Here is a 22855-nt window from a genome sequence, read left to right on the forward strand (position 1 = left end):
ACTTGACAGTAAAAATTTATGTAATTCATATGGGACATTCTTTTTTTTAATTAGTGTTTTTCATGACGAATACAATTTATATAGTACTAAATATAGAAAAGACTAGCGCAAGAGTATTTTAGTGTTATTTAGCGCTTGTGGATGGTTTTTGCACCTATTGTTTGACGCAGGTCGCTGCCTGCCGGTTCTCTGCATCCACCTGTTCCACGTGTACGGGCTCATCTCGCACTACCAACTGGACGCTGCCTGCGCTTGGAAGCTGTTCTCCCTGATTGAGGAGGGCTATCACAGCACCAACCCATATCATAACTCGGTTCACGCCGCCGACGTCACTCAGGCGATGCATTGCTTCCTTCAACAAAATAAGGTATGCACTCTTTGGAGTCGGATAAATGACATTTAAACTATTTATTCCTAATTCGTTTTGTTTCTTTTTATTTAACTCAACATACAACTAATTTCCATTTTGACTAATACTGTTAAAATATGTATACAAAAACACTTTGTATCCGTAGTAAGAAAAAACAAACTAGTGTTTTCGGATTTATAAGGCGATTTATTACTCTACCCGATGTTTCGACTATTTTGCAATGACCGTGATCGCGAGCGGAGTAGATAGAAAATCAAAACTATGGATCTCTTAAATCCTATTATTGATAGCGACTGACCTAACTCGTAGGCACAAACTTGGACACGAATAACAACGGGCCTAAGTTAAAATCAACCCATTTAAAATAATTAAAGCTATCAATTTTAACTTTACCATTTTAAAGATACCGGTAAGATTCATGGCGATCAAACATTCACGGATATTTGAAAGTTAACTAAATAACTTACATGAGACGAAACCTCTCGGCATTCCATGGATTCGCCGTGCGGGTGCCGGGTCCATCGCGTTGCAGGGAGAGGAGCTTCATCAATGCCGGAAACTTGCTACCCAAGTGTAGGTTTAAGGAGCCCCTATCTAACGCGAGATAGCCGCTCACCTCCACTGTCCGAGCTCCTCTCTATACCTAATCAAATTTTATCATGTGTAATTTTACGAAAAAATATTAAACTACTTTTAAGACAGTTATTTGAGAGTTATTAAGTCTTATTCATTCCGATGTCCCACCTTATATCTTTTACTATTAATTTGTAATACTTACGAGACATCTTTATATAGTGTTTTAGTATTTTATTTCATTCTATCGGTGTATATTCTTTTTAATATCTACAACTTCAAATCATAATCAATGTGTACAATGAAATTTTATCAATGATTTGTATAATACGTTGATGATAGCATAAAGCTTATATGTTCTCCGTCAAGTAAACGAATGAAAACAGTATAACGACATGAGACACCCGTAAGGTTGAATAATTGTAAAGATAATAAGAAATTAAGGTAACATGTGTATTTCGATGCTTCGGAAGCCAATGACAATCTCATAAGTACTTTGTCTATTAGTTTCGGATGTCTGAGCAAACATTTGAGTTAATTGCCGTAGTGTTCGGACTGGTTGATTGATTGACCTCACTAAAAGCATTTATATATTGAAGCAAATAAGATTAATATGTCTTATTTGTGTGGACCTATGGTTTATTGCGATCCTGCTCGGCGGGCTCGTATAGATATACATATGTAATCGGTAACACCGTTCCAATTATACAGGAAACTGATTAAACGGTCATCAAAATTATATTCCAGGTTTATATTGATAAATTCGTTATCTACTGTGACGTAGAATAAAATCAGGCCATTCGGGATGATCACTGGAATAAGGATTGTTACTAAGAAAGTGTCTAAGATTGATTTCTTTACAAATCTCTTACGTCAACTGGTATAATAAATATCAAATTACCCCCAATTAACTTTAAGCAAATAACCGGTAGCTGAATGTGTTGAATGACTACTTATTGTTCATTTGTTACTTAATTTTTATTGTTTTTTTTTTTTATATGTTCATGCGTATATGGGACTTTTTTTATTACTCGAGAAATTCGTTTTAATTTTATTTTCATTTCCCGTTGTTTTTTATATGAAAATATATGCATTACAGAAATGAGCTTAAATTTTAAGATGCAAAGAATAAGATGAGAAATCTTAAGAGACCTAAAGCAAGTTACCCGTCATGAAGTCCGTCTTTATTTCCCTGCTAAGAAATACGAGCATGCTATGAATATTATTTAAAAGAACATCGCTTTTTTGTTTCCTTTTTTTTTTAAAAGACATTCTTTTCTACTTTACTAAAAAAAAGTTTAGGTAATTCAATGGAAATATTATACTCTATTGTGTAATATATTATGTATAGGACATTTTGTTTTAATTCATCACTTTCAAAACTTTTGTATAGATTTGTGTGTACGAAATTCTCTTAGAATTTCTTTCAAAAAACATCTGCGATTCTTTTAAATAAGAATTGTAACAGTCTTTTAAACTTTATTACATAATATCATTATTAGTTACCGCTACTAATTGCATTTCATTTTCTTGCGCACATCATGCGGTCGAGTTCCTGTTTTTAATTTCATCCGATGATCCAATTTATTTATTTTTTACACGATTATATTTTAATGTGACGGTTTTTTTGAATATTTAAAATATAACAAAAATATAAGAGCACTCTAAGTTTTAATTTTTCAACTTTCTATCGTACCAATAAAACTGCCTCGTTAAGATTTCTAACTTTTGATCTGTCAAAATTGGTTAAAACAACTTAATTATTTATATTTATTAAAATTCAAACTTAAGAATATCATCTTCTCCTTTGATTGTGTTCTTCTTGGCGGTCAATAAACTTAGAACAATTTCATTCTAGTTGTTACTTACTCTATAAAGCCGCTGAGTATGTTTCGTCTCTAGGGAATTTTCTTACAAAGTAGTTGTAGATACATCGGAGTATTAGAAACAGTCAAATAAACTCGGTTCTTAAAATACATTTGTACTGAGGCAGTTGTTAATTCTATTGAAACACTAATTTTAATTAGAATTGTTAATTTCGTTAAATTTTATAGTTGGAATTGCCACAGAGCAATATGATTAATATTAAAATCTAAAATGCATTGTTTATTTAATTTTTCAATTATTCTCTATATAATACAAAAGATATTTAATTTTGACGAAACAAAGGTCAGCACAGTTTATGTTAATTATCAAAAATTTACTATGATTAATTCCTAGTAATATATAAAACATTCAATTGGCTTCGTGATTTATTTTACCAAAAATTTAATATGAGGAGGTTATTTATATTATATTGTTATGTTTAAATAACTGCCTACAGTTGGATTCAGTGATATACTACTAGTGAAATAGAATGAAAATAATTCACATCAGGGATAAGAAGATAAAAAACCAATTACTCACAACAAATTTTAAAATATAACATCCTAATTGTGTGCTCAAACTTACGTTCCATTCAGTTGATACGAAGTTATAAAAATATTATTTATCTTGACGAAGTAAACAAACTTCTTTGAATTTTTCCTATTTATTTTATAACGAAGCAAAAAGCCGTAAGTTGCGTAACTAAATGAAAGTTAAATTTGCATAAGTTTATAAATGGGACCAAAACTGAGTCATAATATTGTTTAATTACCTAACAAAAGTTGTACTGAGTGGTTTCTCGTTCTAATACATAGTTTTTACTTACAATACAACTGTAGTAAATTTAGTATCACCTGGAATAAGGTATATGATATTTTTATTGTTACTGAAGAACGAATCAAAAGACAGCTTTTATAATTTATTGCTGTATCGGTCCGCTGGCTTCTTTGTCGCTGAATAACAAACGATCATAACTACATTCGTTTTTATAATACTGATAATAATGTCTTTAGAATCGACGGCGGGCTCATTTTCGTTTTATTAAATCTTTTAAGTGAATATAAGATCCAGATCTAATAATATCCCCATAGACAGCAATCTTTAGGTCGTACAATAGACGATATAAGACGAATGCGAGCACAATACCAATAATAGCATCGGTATATTGTAAAATATTATCAGCGACGCTCCCGCAGGACCACAGCCACATTCGGTTCTCGTGGCTACGATAATATCATACCAAGTGAAACAGTTAATTCTCTATTGTAAGCGGGATAATATTCAATTCAGTTCTCCATTCTACTTCAGTTGCAATTCGATTGTATTTTCTGATAAAATGCTTGCTGTTATTTTTTTCTTTTTAATTAATGATGTTTTTGTTTTTCTATTTTTTTCATTTCGCTGATCTCACTTTACTTGTCATATGATTCCCTTCCATACCGCATTGATCATGAAATCTTAACTTACAAATATAATATTCAACAGATATCTGTAACCATTCGAACGATACCAGGAAATCTTCTAAAATTTTAGTTTCGCTGTGAAAGTTTGGTGACACATTTCCGATATTGAAACACTCGAATCGACTGGCCCAATTAATTGTTAACAAAACCGCCCACATAAATGTATGCTGTTTGTACTAAATGTCTGCTTGAGTTTAGATGAACGACTGTCAATGCCATCACTAAATTCAAAATAGTCTCTCAAGCTATTACTGTACTCGTTGTATTGTTTAAATTCACTGTAGTTCAGTAATTGGAGACATTGTTGAGCTCTATAATATTAATGTACGTTTTAACTCACACAAATTTACATAATAATTAAGTTGATTAATTTAATGTTAGTGTATTATTAATTTTATTTTTTAAATTCGATTCATTGATTATTTCATCAAAACGAATAAGATTTTTTAAAATTTTATACCACCATAATTTTTTTGCGATTAAATTAGGCTACTGGAGTTCTTAAAATTTATCCCTTCATATGTATTTCTAGTGTATCCCCTCATATTAATCTAGAGTATTATAAATTTCAAATTTATGCTAAAATGACCAAATCAATCGGAAGATATATTGCAGTCCCCCCTTTCTTACTCTATTTTTAAAAGGTCAACTTGTTTATGTTTGAACTTTCTGCCTTGACGAAGATAGAAATTTATTTCACAGTAGAGAACTTCCTACTTTATTGCCCTACTATAGTTAAAAATAGTATACAAACACACACCTAATGAAGAAACGAAAATAGAAAAGACCGCTAATAGGAAAATATAAAGGAATAAGATAAATACTTCTCTTTCCAGGAGTAAAATATTTTAACATCCCATAAAAGTTTTAAGAATTATCTTCAACACTCTAGAAATCTGAGGACCAATGGAAATTGATTTGAACGGATAAAGAAAAGTGCTATGTTCTTTTATATGAAAAATTCCATGTCGTACCAAAAGTGTTTCCACAAAAAAAATCCCCTTAACAACTCCATGCTAATCTTCTTTGAACATATTAAATAAGCATTTTAATTAATTATTAAGTATTTCTTTTTATGAAAAAAAAAATTACACAATGATTTTATTAATATTTTTTTTAAATTTAAAAGAACTCCGTCACATTTAAAGCCTACATTGTCTCAATGCATCTTTGATTCTCTTTGAATCGAGACTCTAAGCTTTGAGCTCTTTAAAACTCAAAGTAAGGATTACTACCTCATCAGACATAATCTTTAAAAAAAAAAGGAAAGTATATTAGGAGCTCTAAAATTATCTCCCTTTAGAAATTTTAATATCATCCTGCACATAGACTTTCTCATGCGTTTTATGTTGATATTTTAATTATTACATTAGCGTTACGTTAGTATGGTTGAAAGGCTTAAATGACCACCACTCTTTTAGTAGTAATTTCAAATATTAAAACTGTAAAACATATTAATGTATTCTCTTATAGGACGATATCGTCCTATAAGAGAATACATTAAAAAGCATATGCTTTAGTTCATTTGCTTCTCCAAGGAGGACTTTGTGTTTAAAATGAATCAAGTCTATTATTCAATGTGTTATTATCCATTTTATTCCCTAGATCCTTGATTACTTGGAGCCGATCGAAATAATGGCGTCCTTGCTGGCCGCAATAGCACACGACATGGACCATCCTGGGGTCAATCAGCCGTTCCTGATAGCGACCTCAAACCATCTCGCCACTCTTTACAACGTAAGTCCACAATTTCATAACAACGCAAATTTATTTAAACCACATAATCAATGTGCTTTTAATATTAAATACACTAATAAAAGCAAAAGCCATAAACACTATGTGTTTTTAAAAATGTTCCTGACCAGTTTATTATTACATTTTAATAACTTTCTCGTATAAGGGACCGCCCGTGCAGATTTAATTTATTACCCAGAAGGAATGCTGTGACCACGTCATAACCGCAATACAGCACATTACTTTGTCCTTTTATAACAATGATAGAAAATTAAACTAAATTGAAAGTGTTTGTCTTGCGTGTAGTGTATTTTGAATTATATTTTTCCTGTCTTTTCTACTATTATCTCTCTGTTTCAAAATTACGACTTGTAAACGCAAAACTTAGGTCGCTTCTGTTATTCAAATGTGATTAACTCAGTTTTTAAATTAATTCCGAGCGACACAAAAAAAAAAAATAAAGAAGCAATGAGAAAATTTAAAACTGATTTAAAATAAATGAGTCTGTGAAGGAACTATGAATAATAAACATAGTCCCAAGAAAACTGGCGCTTAATGAGAACCTTAGTTGCGGTATATATTTTCTATTTCCATATATTTTTATCTAACCTAGTTAACAATGGAAATGATAAACAATTGCTCTGTCTACAATTTAATAAAATATCGGTCTATATTTACAATAGAAGATTTTAAAACATACGAAATTGTTGTAGGTGACAGCGGTCTTGTGGCCTCATGCGATAATCGTTGATAAACCTATGTTAACTTGAACCGAATCAATATTGGCTTTAGTTAACCGATCTATGCGAATAAACAAATCTAACGTTTCAATTTCAATCTCATCCAGTCAAATATTAGTTTAGTAGTTAATGAAGAAGAAAAAATCCGTACACACTGGAACTTTTTCGATTTCATATTAAAAAAACCTAAACTAACTATCGACTACCGTGGCGGTCTTGCACGTGTAACAAATATACAGTAGATGTGGATATAGTAATATGCCCTTGAAAAGAATATTTTGAAATGTTCGAAAAATACACCACAGGTAAAAAAAATATATAGAACTTATATGGCGCTAAGTAATTAATGTGTCTATAAAAAAATCGATTTACATTCGATTGAATTGTTTTCGCACTTTGTTCTAAATGTTTCAGCATTGTTTTTTATTATCCACAAATTAATGTGATGATAACTAAGCTTTATTTTCAATCCGTAAGACGTAATAAGTCATAGCAATGCATCTATGATTTTTGAGCGCATTTTTATACCTACAACCAATAAGGTTTGGGTATATAAAATGCGCTGAGTATATTGAGGAGTTGTAAAGTATTGTAACTTATCTGCAATCATATATTCAGTCTCAACATTTAAAAGCGTTACTCGATTTTTCCTCGGTTACATAACATACATACAAATTCCGTTAATAACTTTATCTTGTTACCATGTTAAACTCTATGCATATTTAATTTTTTAACTACGCAAGAAGCAACAAGAATGTATAACTAGTAATAAATAAATTTCTTGATATATAAATATTCTACCACCCCTTTTGTAAAATCAACTATTATCAACGAAAAACGCAGGTGCTTCTAGACTCGCATATCCTTTAGCTCTTGAGAGATTTGTATAGCTCTGTAAAGAAGTAAGTCTGATTTTATTTTGTCATGCTTTGTTGTCCAGAAAAGATTTTAAAAATTCTAGTCGTCGTTATTGCTGCCTCTGGCTTATTTGTGATTGTTTCTTTGTTATAACAAATATATAACAATAACCTCTTTTAGGTAAATACTACTTTTATAGCTATTCAACGTGATCATTGAAGTATTCGTAATAACAAAAAACAAACAGTTATAATTTTATATATATATATATTAAAACTTGTAACTCGTTTATGTGAATATCCTTACAGTTATTATATTAATAGTTTAACGAGAGCTTACGAAGTTATTTATGAATAAAAGAAAGTATAATAGTTTCTACTTTAAACGATACCAGTAAAAATTACTCAGTTTAATCAAGCTTAATGATAAGATGTATAATGTATGTAGTAATAATTTAAAGATGATACTTCATATCCAACGAGGTGCCGGAAGTTGCCTACTTACTTATTAAATTAATTCTATTATCAAATATAATTTTCATATTAAGTGTTATACATAAAGCATGAACGTAAGCAATTACTGCCAGGTTTAATTTGAACAACAAGTGACGCAACACGTAGCTTTATCAAAGTTCGCTCGACTGTATTGTAAGGTGGCCCGTATAATTATTTTAGTCCAATTATGGAAACACTTTCATAGTACTGAGAAATTCTACGTGAGCTCCCAGCAAGTTACTTGAAACTTAATATTGGTAACCCAGCAGGCTCTGCGATACTAAATACAATTAACTGGCTAACTTATAACTTTGAAGAGAAATTTCACAGGAAGCAAGGTGGTTGCTCATAAAAATAGCTGTTTATGTCTGTGTGAATTGATGCTCGTCTTTACATAATTTCATATTAAATTAATTTTTGATATTCATATTTTTCTTACAATTTTGAAATATACATTTTTGTATTTAAAATAAAATCAAATTTAACTCCGAATCCATCGCTGCGAAATTTTAATAATTTTGGATCGACCTTAAAAATCTTTAGATTTTGATTTATAAACGCAAACTTAAACACAACCATAGACACGAGATGTATTTAATAACATCTGGTCTTAAATTCGGATTGACTGTTAAGATACAACAACATTAAATCATATGTTATACTTTCTCTTATTTATAAAAATTGTAAAATGATTGATAAATTCAATTCTTGGTAAATTTTTTAACCCATCACGACGGCGATACTTGCCCAATCTATTGACCTTATAAGACATGCTAACCACCTGAATACCACATGGTATAATCAATAAGGTGGTCGAACCTAGCTGTGGTCAAGTTACTACAGCTCAAACATGGGCTGGCTCGGACGGGGAAATAACACCCACTCACAGAAGCTAGATCCGTTTGAGGTAGTCTTTAATGGTTGCGTTTCGACCGATGAGTTTGAAAGCCGATTGCCCATTCCCTTTTACCACCCTTTCCTACTTTCTCCCTTTTCCTACCCCTTCCTCACCCTATTCAACAATGAAGGTCGGCAACGCATCCGCAACATCACTTTTTGCATATGTCCATGGGCGACGGTGACTGCTACCCATTAAATAAACCGTCTCCTCATTTGCCACCTTCGTATATGAGTAGATATGTAGAACTAAGCATATGTGTATATATACTTTTATTTAACCATGCCACTTTACAATATTATTGTTTATGTTATTTAAAATGTTCGACATAAGCTTTTTATGTCATTATCAAATTACTCTTTATTGTCATCTAGCGTGTTAAATAACAGAAAAAAATATATATTTACTTCAAATAGAAATTACTTTATACAATTAAACACTGGCAACTTCAACTTCGTAGAACTCGATTAGCGAACAAAGTTACTGACTTTTTTTTATCGTCTTTCATAATGTAGTCACCGTGTTTACATTTTGAAATTTATTTATATAACAAAACATTAATAAAACTACTAGAGTCTGTATACTGTATCATGAATTACAATTTAAATGGAATTAACTCCATTCAAAGTGAAATTTTACCTTTTGTTTTCTTTAAATTTATTAAAATCCACATTTTATGTATGCCGACGCCTATATTTTGTTGTATATTTTAATATCACTTCAAGCATATAACGTCTATCAGTTCAAACATATTCGATAAATATTGTTTTCCTGAATATTATTAAAGGACAAAACTCTTCGCTATTGATACTAATAAAATTAAATTCGATTAAACAAAAAATATATGTGTCTAAAATTATCTTATCATCAAATTCTTTTGCATCTCAAAAAGTCCCAATTCCTGTTTTGAAGCTCTAAGAAATAGGGTCGTATAATTTTTAAATTTATATAAATATTACAATTTATGTATAGTGTTCTATCAAACATTCAGTATTTTTTTCTGTATTTACGTCTATTCGAAATGTTAAATGAAAAAATAACTGATATTATACATCGTATCTTTATCAAAACACAAGTATTGCTTCCTATATCAAATCTAACCCTAGACTATTAAAACACATATATTTTAATTAGTTTCTAGAAACGAGCGCTAATTCTATGCTCTACTTGTTATTCTAAGTTCCTTGGGGGCAATTATTACTGGATAACTACCAACAACAACAAGTAATATAACATTATAATTAAAACTCAAAATAAACCTACTCCGACACTGTAGTTTTAATTGCTATTAAAGAATTGGCCATGTGGTTTACGAATTATAGTGGGTTAGGTGTTATGACTTAAATTGATAAGAGTATATTGGTGTGGAAAATTATAATGGGATCAAGCCTACATGACTATTTAGAGACACAAGGTTCCTTGAAGAGACTTATTGGAACGGAAATTAACGGCGAGTGACACTGACCCAACGAGACCTCTACTAAAATTACTGTAGGTCAATATGGTGTATTGCTATAGAATATGTAATTATTATATATTTCGTGTTATATAACGTGCCGAAATAGCGTAACAAGCTTTGTAGTAAAAATTTTATTCGTCCTGAATACACAGTCAATAGTTCCTTAGTAGTCACTGTGGTTCGAAGACTTTTACTAGTACTGGATATGGCTCTACTCAAAAGCTCCCCGTACCTATCGAAATTGCATCATCCACAACTAAAGAATAGATAAAACGTATTGCCTATGTGAACACTATAAATCCTTACAGAAGCCGGATTTTGCCCTAATGTAAAAGCTTGTGATATCGCAAAAGAAAATCTATTTTTCACACTATAATACCAAAAATAAACGCAATTTAAACTCGGGAAGTGGGAAAAACTAGAAATAAATAATTTTCACCACTTTATGATTTAATTCGTCAATTAAAGTACAACAAAAAGAAAGCTTCGGATCAGGTCTAACTAACAGAGTCGTTAAATGCACTATGAAACTGAATTAAGTATGTTATATTTAATTACTGGCATATAATTAAAGAAATGACACTTAATGTTGGAAAAACGACATTACTATGATATGGATTTTTTACCGAATTCAATCAGTTTTCCTAAAGGATGTCCTCGTAGAAAAATGAATCGGTAAGTGGCTAGCACTGACACATGACACATTTTGTGCCTGGGATAACTTGGAATTGAATCCGGGACTTATCTCAGCTGTCCCTTATAATCCTTATTATATAAAATAGTTTCTCAAATACGATAAAGAAAATTATTAATATTAGCAGATAAAGTTATGTTTCGTAGAAATTATGACTTCACATTTATTCTCTTATTAGCTTGTCATTTTTTTAGTTAGTGATTACATAATTCTTGCTGAGATAAAATACTAAAAAATATTATAGAGCTGGAGAGTTTGTTTGCTTGGGTGCGGTTATCTCAGAAACTAGTGCGCCAATCTGAATGAGTCTTTTAAGCGATAGACAAAACAACACACGCCAGTTCACTAAACGATGCAAGAACGATTTAAAATCATTCCTGTTAAGGCATATGTTGAAATAGTTCCTTCGAATGCTTTCTATTACCTGATGCTCATTTCTAACGGTGAACATAAAATGTATTCAATTATATAGAAAAAGTTCTTATAAAAAAACCTCCGTGCAGTAAAAATAGTAGCGATACTTGCGTTTATGTCATCTTCTTATGTATATAATCGATGTAAACAATAATCCCTTTGTTAATATGATATATATATCTTGATGTAATGAAAAATGGTATTTTATCCCGCCCTACTATTGACAGCATCGTCTTCGACTTATATCTAAACAAAACAAATCAAGGTCAAAAATTATATATATATGTTCAAACTCATTCACGAGCATCTATTTCATTTGTTTTAAGTTACTGTAACTTTCGTAGTCCCATACAAAGTTGGTGGATCCCCTCGATAAATTTTCACGCGTACTTCTATAGAGATCGATCCTCAATACTCAAAACAAAATGTTCTTAACTAAAAGACCACTGCAATTGCGTACAGCAATCCGACCATTCATGATTTGATATAATATTGTTAAATTTTATTACGAGTAATTTATTATTTTAACACATTGTATGCTGTCATCGGATTATATGCTGAGATTCCTTAAACCTGTCCTTTACACCAGCAGCGTATTAACATGTTGTATTTTTCAAAATAACACTTTCTAATAACAAAACTACAACGCCAATTAAAATATTAATTTCCGGCTTGAAGCTTGTTTTCAACAATCTGTTCTACAAAACAATTACCAATGGAAATAGTTATAATATATTTTAATTTTAGCTACATATCAAATCAACGTAATGCTATAGCGTGTATGATATAAATATACATAGGTGGGTTTGAGATTTTCTAGAACTCTTTTCTGTGTATTAACTATGAAAATTGAATAAATTTTCTAGTATACACAAATGTGACTATTTCCTCAGAACACGTCGGTGCTTGAAAACCATCACTGGCGCTCGGCGATGAGCTGCATCATTGAAAGCGGACTCTTCAGCGATCAGAACATCCGCATGGAACTTGAGAGGCAGATCAGTTCTCTCATCCTGGCCACAGACATCACTCGCCAACAAGAGTACCTGAACCAGTTCAAGGTAAGCATTTATCAACGGGGACATTAGAAGAACCAGTTTAACTTTCATGTCGATTAGAATTTCGTTAAAAAATATATATCACTGACACTACATATACTAAGAATTCAAAATATTTATCTGGTTCAGCGCTGACAACAATTTCATGCTCTTTAAGTCTGATTTAAAATCTGATTCAATTGCAAAACCTTAATTAATAGCAAAACACTGACGCTCTGCCACATCGAAACGGTTCCGATAACAATTCATCACAATTAATTGATTCACGTGAATACATAAACAACGCAATAACTTATTGAACAAAACGTTTAAAACTAAATATTTGTCATTTATTGGGACCTTAAAGTTCTTTAAAGTCACAATTTTTGTGTGTGAATTAGAAATACGTATAACATCCGAAGACTTGCTCTGTCCTTTGAAATATTCGTTACGTTAAGTAATATCAAAGAAACGCACACACACAAAGCGATTAATTTTAAGATACAGTATGAAAACCGCCTGCTCTTTCTCGGTTTGATCCCGCGCTGCCTCAGTGGTTTATAACCGAGCTTTCGTTTTCACAAATCGTTAGTATAGTTTAATGTGCAGTTATTTACACAGATAAAAAACCGTTAAATAGTGTACACAATAAACTATAAAAATTGTTCATTAAAAATTTTATATTTCTCTATTATATTTTCTTCAAATATTTCATAATAATAAAAAGCAATTCTTGTCTCTTTAATGAGAACGAAGGTTGTTGAGGAATCCAAGAATTTTCTTTAAAGTTAATTAAAACACAACAATAATAAAACAATGTTAGAGGAAATTCTTAAGTTTCACCGTGATTACTGTGAGTTTTCTTAGATATATTACAACAAAAAACGTGATTTTAGAAGTTTAAGAATCGTTAGAAATCCCCCCCCCCCCCTCCATAAAAAGTAACTTAGTAAAATTAGGTACTACAATAATTTTTTTTTAAAGATTCTCCTCTAAAATGCTCTATATATAATTAGGTGTAACTCTTTTTATGGAAATGTCGTATTGTTAAAATTACCTTATTAATTATTTTTTTTATTTTTATTATGTAATGATACAAGTCTATCCCTGTACGAAAAGCAAACAAGTATAGAAATTAAATTTTATCACACTTCAAGTTTCCCTCAATAACTCAATTTTTTTGCATTTTTTGTTGTGGGAAATAAATTATGCATTATAAAGTATACATTAGTGTCAATATTGAGCTACTTCAAAATTGTCTTATTGATACAAATACAGCCAGTGAATTTAAAAAAACGGTCGTATACCTGTATAGAAAAATTTTTTGTTCAACTAAATAGAAGGTATCATTTTCATTATTTTTTTTGTCCCACTTTAATTTGACGTTTCAATTTATGTGGTCTGTGCCGGGCCGTCTCAATAATTTTGCCAGGTGTTAGTGACCGCAACACAAATACGAACACGGCCCCCTAGAAACTAGAATATAATAAAGCAAAACTTACGTTGATATATTTTGTACTAGTTATTCAACTGCGTCCATCTTTTCATTGACCGAGAGCTATTGATATAAGATTTCAAAGCTGGTAGCATCAACGATATTAATTAAAGTCATCTGCAGCAAAACTATCTTTCCTAATAGACTTAGCGCTTCATGATACAGATTTTATTTATACGATACTGAGTCTCTGGATTATATCAAGGAATATGGACTAAATACTTCGTAATGGGTTGATTAATTTAAAACTATATTTTACATTAACGAACTTGTGGTACTTTTTTTCTTTTCACAAATAATTAGTCAATGGTTATTATATTAAGGGACGTTCGGAAATTTCACAAATGGGAGAAATTAAAGAGAAATAGCTTAGCGTGATATGGACAGATTATTAGGTGTGAATCGAACGTAACGGAAGAAGTGATGACAATTAGTGATGATGGATACAAGTGGAGAAGAATATCGAGAACAGACTGAATGGATTATGTGAGATATTATGTGTATAAGAAGAACGTGTATTTAGATATAATGGCTGATAGATAAGTAGAAGCAAACACTTTACTGACGCTTAATCAATAGAAAAATGGCAGGCATATGATGATTATATATTAAACTATATACTAGTATTCCAGATATACAATTTATATATGCAGTAAGTATTTTTTTAACTAATCTATTAACTAGTATAATTGACAATGTAACTAACCGTCTTTCAATTGTCTTAATGTTTATCAATAACATTATAAAACGACCATTGATGACAGCTTGACAAGTACGTCGGAATAACTAGATTATAAACCATAGCGACGATGTTCAGGAATCAATTTAAAATGTCAGATGAAATACTGTGCTGTGGGTTGATTGGTAGCTATTGTTGCCAAACCGGTTTTTGGGGGTTTTCATTTTATTGAAAAACTTCCAACGTATCAATAGTATTAACGTTATTTTAAAAATATTATTGAACATTGTTTTCTATGAATAATTTATCATATAAAATATTGCTATAAATATAATAATGAAAAATTACGCCCGTATGAATATTTTATTGAGACTTCTTTCTGTTTAACTTTGGCATTGTTTTGGTTACTCCTTAACAATAAGACTTTGTATTGAAAGGTATATGAGGCAGTTTTAGAAGACCAACTTTCATTCTTTGCAACAAATATTTTAAAACGACGTTGTAGAATAATTTAAATGTGAAAATTTAACAAAGGAATTGATATATTTTTGGTGAAATAATAACCAGTTGTTTTATCAGTGGGAGCTTATATAAATATTATCACAGAAAAAATATATAACCGTTATATCCGTTTGAAATATACGAATTGTTGGTATAGCTTTGTATAGCTTGACAATAAAGAAAATTCTACCCATTTATACGGAGTAGTATTATTATTTTTATATATGAGTAGGTGTTTACTTCATTGTGCTTTGTGCTTTTGAATTGCACGATCAAATAATAGAGCAGGGTCCGAAAATAAAAATGCATTGTCAAATAGAGCTATTCACTGTGTGATATTGATTCTCAGTGACCCGTGTTTAATAGATTTAAATATGTTGTATGTCATGTATGTGTCACGTAGGTGACATTGGAATCGTTATTTGAATTTTCTTATTTAATCATGAGAAATGTGAATCTTCTGAAATAAATCGTATATAGGTGCTGTACAAATCATTAAAATGAATTGATTCTAGACGTAATTACGTTCTTTAATTTAAAGACGTCATTCTTTGTGGAAATTTTAATAGGTTTTTTATTCTGTTTTCGTATTTTATTTATCTCTTTAAAAAAAAAAATATTACTAAGATTGTGATATTTCATTTTCAGTTCCAGTTTTCATACAATTGTTAACCAAACTGATGATAGTTAGTTAATATGTTGCAAACTACATAGTCAAGTTCTATGCACGGCAAAGCGATTTTTATAAGTAGATTTTATTCAAATATGATGGTCATCTAATTAGAGAACCAATCACTTAGACTACCTTTTACAGACTGAACTTTAGGTTAATACAATATTTAAATCTTAATACAAATGACACCCGAAACTGTTCTCTTTTTATCACAACAATGCCTAATTGGTCTAATTAGAAAGACGGTCACCGAGTAAGTTATTGTTTGTTTCTTTCGCATATTGGCCCTGGAACAACTCTAGGAGCGGAGTCAGGGGTATTCAATAATGACTCTCTCATTTGGAACGACGTAACTACCTACATAATATTATTACTAGGTGACTCCGCTTCCATGCATTACTATAATTCTTGTTTAACAAACAGATTTTGTGATGTCTTTTGATTTAATACGTCATTTCCTTGTAAGTATTTATTGTTAATATCTTTTACCCGATTATAACCATATATTTTATATATATTGAAATGTCTTGTGTTTTGTGATAAATCAATTTGTTTTTTGCTTTCTTCTAGTCCACTTTAAAACGGTTTTTATTTTCTTAAAAATTATTTAAACTAAGTATTCCAAATGATGGTTAGGTCTAACAAGTATTCTCGTATGAGCAGCCGCGACTACTTGAGACGGAATTTACCTATAAAACTTCTGAACTCATTTGAATTACATTTTGGTATAATAATTCTGTAATCCAGAGGGAGGAATAAAATTGTGTTTATTCCGGAAATGAAACGAGAACAGTTCGGGTAAAACCTTCGAGAGATTTCGGAATCGGCTGCGATGTATGAACGTTCTTCTAAATCTCTTTACGCGGCCGTTATCAAAACCTGGTTCCCTTTTCGTGGACCCACCCTCGGAATATCACCATTCCAACAGAACGAAACCACAAAATCAGTTTATAAAAGACAAAGTTATAAAAGAACACGCAAATAAATAAAGAGTCTAATCAAGAGACCTTTTTAATGTGACTTATCTAAATGTACCAAAGTCTATTTATTAAAATTTTTATTATTGTTTATTTAAGTAAAAACAGTTTTGCATATAAATTCTTCTATTTAGCTATAAGAAAAACTTTTTCAATGCGGTGTGTATGTAAATTATGTGAAGTTAGTTAGTTACATGTAATTAGTGTCTTTGCATAGATAATTGGCACCTCATGCGTGATAAACATTTGAAGTATTCGAGTAAGTTGGACTGCAAGCAACTTCGATGAATGAAACGAAAGTTCTAGATAAACATTCAATTCCATTTAAATGAACTCTTATTACCAATATCCTATTTATATACGACATGATTTCAATTAAACTGATGATTTAAATTATATAGAGTCATACTAAAACGATCTGGTAATGGTTGTGATTAGTTGAAGTAGTGCTTTATAGTTTGTGATTGTTATAAAACCTCCTTACTTCTTATAATACATTTGTAAGCAACGGATTGTCCAACGTCTTAATGTTTTAACAGTTCCAGTATAAAATAAAAATTACTATACAACTTACACAGTTAGAAAACAATGTCGCAATGTTTATCGTCATGTTTTTTAACTTGGAAGTTTAGTTATTAAATCGTTTTATATACTCTGTGTTCTCTTTTTCAACAAAGGTGATTTCTAGTAACTGATTTTAAATTTAAAACTTTCATATATATACAGCTATGTATTAATTAAAAAATATAAACCGTATTTTGATTTGAATTCCATTCATTCATATTAAGAAAAGTATAAGGAAAATGTTCACGACTTTATGATAAAATTTTCGTTACAACAAACTTGTCATATTAAAAAATCAGTAAATGAAAGATATGTTTTTCTAGCTTTAAGCGAACAATCAGACGGGTTAGCTCCACCGAAGCGAACGTATGTGGCGAAGATTACATTACTAATGCATTCGCTAACCGTTTAATTAAACGGTTACGTGTGCAAACACGTCAATAAAAATATTAATTTAAATAGATTCTTTAGAAATTTCAATGCCGTTCAGGTTGAAAAATTTTACAACGTTTTGTAAAACGTGACTTTTTTTTATATTTCTAAGTCTTCCAGTCTTCATTGCGTTAATAGTAATTTGAAAAGTATAAAGAAATTTTATCTATAAAGTGACATATACACACGTATAGTATCAGTAAATGGTGTTATTGAAAAAGTCGATCGAGTTCAATACTGGATGTAAACTGCTAAGATTATAGGAATTTTTCCAATTTCAAACATAACAAACAATAAACAACGTTTTTCCGAGACAAAAAATATCCTACAAAAGAAATCTTTTGTTAATATGACAGTTATTTTAATGAATAAAAATTAATCAGAATTTAGACAAAACTTCAATAGTTATCTTTGTAGGCGTTTATATGAATGGAAAATTTACCTTAAGACCGTGCCGACGATTGATCGACACGTTCCTCTTCCTCTAATCACGTTAGAAATAACGATCGCAAATAAATCCATGTTTGTTGCTTTTTCGAGCCAAAAATTACTAATTAGATTTTGATGAAAAGTCGCAAAAACATAGCTCACATATGAGATCACGTGACACAGGATATAAGTTTCCTTACCTATTGTTTTAACACACTTTGTTTTAACTCAGACGACGTCACGGGCAAAAATTTGTATAACATGAAAATATATGTCTTATATTGTTTTAAAGACTAATTTTCTTATATAAGCTCTCGTCCATGTTGTTCATGCCAAAACTTGTTTTAGACAATATATATTTCACTATATTCATACATTGAATATAGTAGGAACGAATTTCCAAATTCCAGAATTGCCATACAAACATTTACAAGTTATCAAACGTGATATAATTTTACATAATTCTACATACATGTCCATAGGTAATAAATTTCCCTGTTCTAAAATACATATTTCCGTAAAGCAATATTAAAATTTTATGACATACTCTAAAAATCTGTTTGATCTACGTGATATGATTGTTTGACTTAGCGTTGAAAATCATCATATGTACTAATTTAATAAATAACATGAAAAATTAAACAAATATATAAATTCTTATTCATAGCAAATCAGATAGTAAACATATTTTAATGACAACAAAATTCGTCATTTCACATAGTTGATGAGATTCCCGAGGCAATAAATTACGTAAATTAGCATTTGATTCGCTTTCAGCTTCAGTTTTAACATTTATAGAGTCGGGCAGTTTGATGAGTCCGCCATCTCTTTAATTAGTAGAACTTCACGCAGTTATCTAACTTATCGATTTCTTTATTTATAACTTGAAATATTCAAGATTAAGACGGTTTGCTTGTACTTGAATATGAAGGTTTTTTTTTTATGGGAATACTAATGTGTACTTTAAATTATTTTGTTTATAGAAAAATATATGTATCAATCAAGCTTTTGTATATATATTGTAATCTTATACTGTCCATTCTTTTCGCTTTCCTACACACTCTCATTATCTATGTCTCTCTTCGTTTAATAATTATGGTTAATTTAATTGGTGTTTAATTGCTAATTTAAGTGTGATTAAATTATTGCCTCAGTGAGGATTTGATTTCATGATGATATAGCCGGTAGTAAGTAGTCATGATGGTCTAATGATGCATGCCATTATCAAACCAGTTTATCAACTATAGCGTTAATGTAATACAGTTATAACACTAACCAATTACCAAACAATGCTTCCGCCATACAACCACTTTCCAAGTATTACACGCAATTAACATTTTAGACTTATATATATTTTTTTGTTTACTCAAGCAATTCTATTCTGAATCAAAGAGAACTCTTAAATATATTTTTTTTTCATGGAAATGTTTACCCTACGTACGTCAACCAGCAGTCCAGTAAATAAAAATAGAATTCGTTCTGCGTGTTTTATTAAAATAAAATAACTTTACGGTATATTTATATTTCTTTTGCTTATTTTTTTATATGAAATACTTCCTTTACGTAACTCTATTGGACATTTCTGATCATAGCGAAAAATTTTTAAAAGCGCTTTCCCATTTCATCTTGCTTAAATCGTTTGATGCTTTTAAAAGACAAACATTTGAAATACATTTTAGAGCCATTTTTAAAATGTACTTAGCTTTTTATAAAAAAATATCTGCCATTGCAGATATTTTTCTTTGAATAAAAACGTTTCGTCTCGACTTTGTTATAATAAGTTTAACTTAATATTTTCTTCAACTTCAACTAACTTAAACCCCTTCGAATTTATAACTTTTTTATTGGTAGTAACTCAAAATATTTTGTAATCTTTCCAAATTGAAAATCATATCTAAGTCATATTTTGAAAACACACTTATCTGTTTAAAAACTTTATTTCACGTACAAGTCATCGTGATTTGCCTGAATCGTGACAAGTGGGTGTTTACCGAAAATTGTTCATTAAGGATTTTCACTGCAATTCTGATAATTCCTGAAAAAAGTGGTTAGTTTAGATTCAATATTAGACATCGTTTTTAGATACATAGATATTCAGATAAATGATAAAATATCTGTCAAAATGTTGTGATGAGTAACGTTCACTGGGATTAATGTATCAGCTAATGACCCGTAACTGTAGACAACACGTTTTTATGCAAATTTTAATTGATTTCTTTAGTCTGAAAAGTTTTACGTTACTTCTTGAACATTCAAGAGAAATCATTTTGTAATATTTTCTATAGTGTTTAAAGTAGGATCCAAGGATTAAATTATTTCGATTAACGGAACTGAAACGCTATTTTTTAAAGTATCTATCTATTACACTCTTAACAACTGAGCGTTTTTCAGTACAAAGTTCATGTAAATGACATCGTGTAGTGTTACTAACATATATCGGGTTATAATTGATGAATTTGTTGTTGGATCTAGTGCAACAACGATCTATTTGTAGGAAGATCTATGTATCATACATGAGAATGTTAACATTGTTAGTAAGATTAGAGCGTGCTTCAGCGGAGCAAGTCCATTACGTGGTCGGCTTAATTGACTCGATCAGGTAGCTAATATATTGATAATATATTGACTTCAGTGATAAATTACAATAGAAGAGAAGAGTATATAAGTATGCAGAGAATCGCAGAGTTATTGTTCCTAACACCTCTATAAGAAAGTCGTTTTTGTGAAGGTCTATTTAGTAAGTGCTCTATGGACTTGGTTTCAACAAATGAAAAATATCTTCATGTAATCTAAATTATCAAGGATCATCGTATATCGTTGTATCGTTAATGAAACATAATTTGCCTCATTTTTTTAAAAACTTCTCAACTGCCATACCTTTTAAATATTTTTACCTTATTGTCTTTTCTCTTTTACATACAATAGTGTTTTATTTGACATTTTATTGGCGCGTGTAATTTCAAATTTAACTATCAAAAGAACTTTCATAACAACAATTATAACAAAAAATTGTGTATAACTTTTGATTCGATATAATGTAATGTGTGATCGCTTCGATATAATGTAATGTGTTAATTTTTTAATTATAAATTTAAATGAGTTCAATTAATAAGCTCAACTTTAACAATCCAATCAATCTATAGATGGCAACATTATGTGCGGCCAGGAGCTTGGTCGGGTGTCAAGCGGCTTAATGATGCTAACGCATTTTGACAATTACAATTTAATGAAACAACGTGTGTTAAAAGCAAATTAATTGAGACACTTACATATGGAAGCCATAACAGACCGAGGTCCCCTTAAACTATCTATATATTTATATCACACGGTATGACTAATACTGTTCATACGTGACTTTTCTGTCAATAATAATAATAAACTTTATATCATAACGTCATCTTTAAATAAATATATGTCCCATAATTTTCAATTTATTTGAGATTGAGCTATAACGTAGTTAAAGGTTTCAACAAGCCGGAAAACGGATGCCGAGGTGTGTAACGACATCATTGGACTTTTGATGCGAGCTTTTGACAATCGAAGGAAAAATTGTAGATCAATTCCAGTTTTTACCGACATTTTTATCCATACTATATAGTTGCAATTCACAAAAACTATTTGTAAATACATATGTAAGTTACAAGAACATTGTTTATACAAAAAAATATATACAAATGCATTACATTTAATCAGGCCTTCTTTAAAAACACTCAGTAATGTAGTATACAGTACGCTACTGATCAGTTAAAATTTTATACAAAAGTGGAGACTAAGAGAGATTTTCGGCTGGCCGTTGTTAAATATTTGCTACGTAGCAATGTAGTGTTTGTGGTTCGATGTTAGAGCTTCACCCAATAGACCTTCAATATTTGTTCAAATAATGTTGAAACAAATAAAATTCATGTATGGGTTTGCGTTTACAATCGAAAGCCTTATCCCCACGGATCATGGCTAGTTTCTAGTTTGCATCGCTAACGTAAACAATACCATCATAAATTGTGAAAGAGATTAATCCTAGCAATTAATAACTTATTTCCATCATAAAGAGAATTATAAATATACATGAATATACAAATTAAATATCTCAATGCATACCAATTAGTTGTTTTTAAATATTTGCACGAGAAAATATCTTTAATTTTATACGAATAATAAATATGCATTAAAATAAAATTTTCGTATATATTACGCGTTGAGAAATATACTACTACGCGAGATGAAAATGTCTGTAAGTTATTCTTGTTATTTATCATCTACCGCCAATGATTTCTTAATTTCCTTTCGTATCGCTCTGGATGCCTGCGGAATGCGCTTACTGTGTGCCGTAGTCCTGCGGTATGTCCTCGGGACACAATAAGCATAGTTTCGAGACTGGGATGAAAGAAACACTACGGTTACTGAACCCGAACTGCATTTAATTGATCTACCTGTGTAGTATCGAAATAGGGATCAGGATAAAAGTAAAAAAATTGTACTTCGGCCACTTAACGAACTACACTTCGTAG

General features: G+C 30.4%; 1 protein-coding gene across 3 annotated transcripts in view; it reads left to right on the plus strand.

The window, feature by feature from the left end:
• LOC116777621 (cAMP-specific 3',5'-cyclic phosphodiesterase 4A-like) overlaps positions 1-22855 on the plus strand; it is a 79316-nt gene that overhangs the window by 38261 nt on the left and 18200 nt on the right. For all 3 annotated transcript variants that reach the window (XM_032671279.2, XM_032671278.2, XM_032671280.2), the window contains 3 exons: positions 171-367; positions 5878-6009; positions 12457-12624. In XM_032671279.2, the coding sequence (XP_032527170.2) occupies positions 171-367; positions 5878-6009; positions 12457-12624 (497 nt within the window). The remainder of the gene's footprint in view (positions 1-170; positions 368-5877; positions 6010-12456; positions 12625-22855) is intronic.

The sequence above is a fragment of the Danaus plexippus genome, chromosome Z (genome assembly GCF_018135715.1).
Source record: "Danaus plexippus chromosome Z, MEX_DaPlex, whole genome shotgun sequence".
Taxonomy (NCBI): domain Eukaryota; kingdom Metazoa; phylum Arthropoda; class Insecta; order Lepidoptera; family Nymphalidae; genus Danaus; species Danaus plexippus.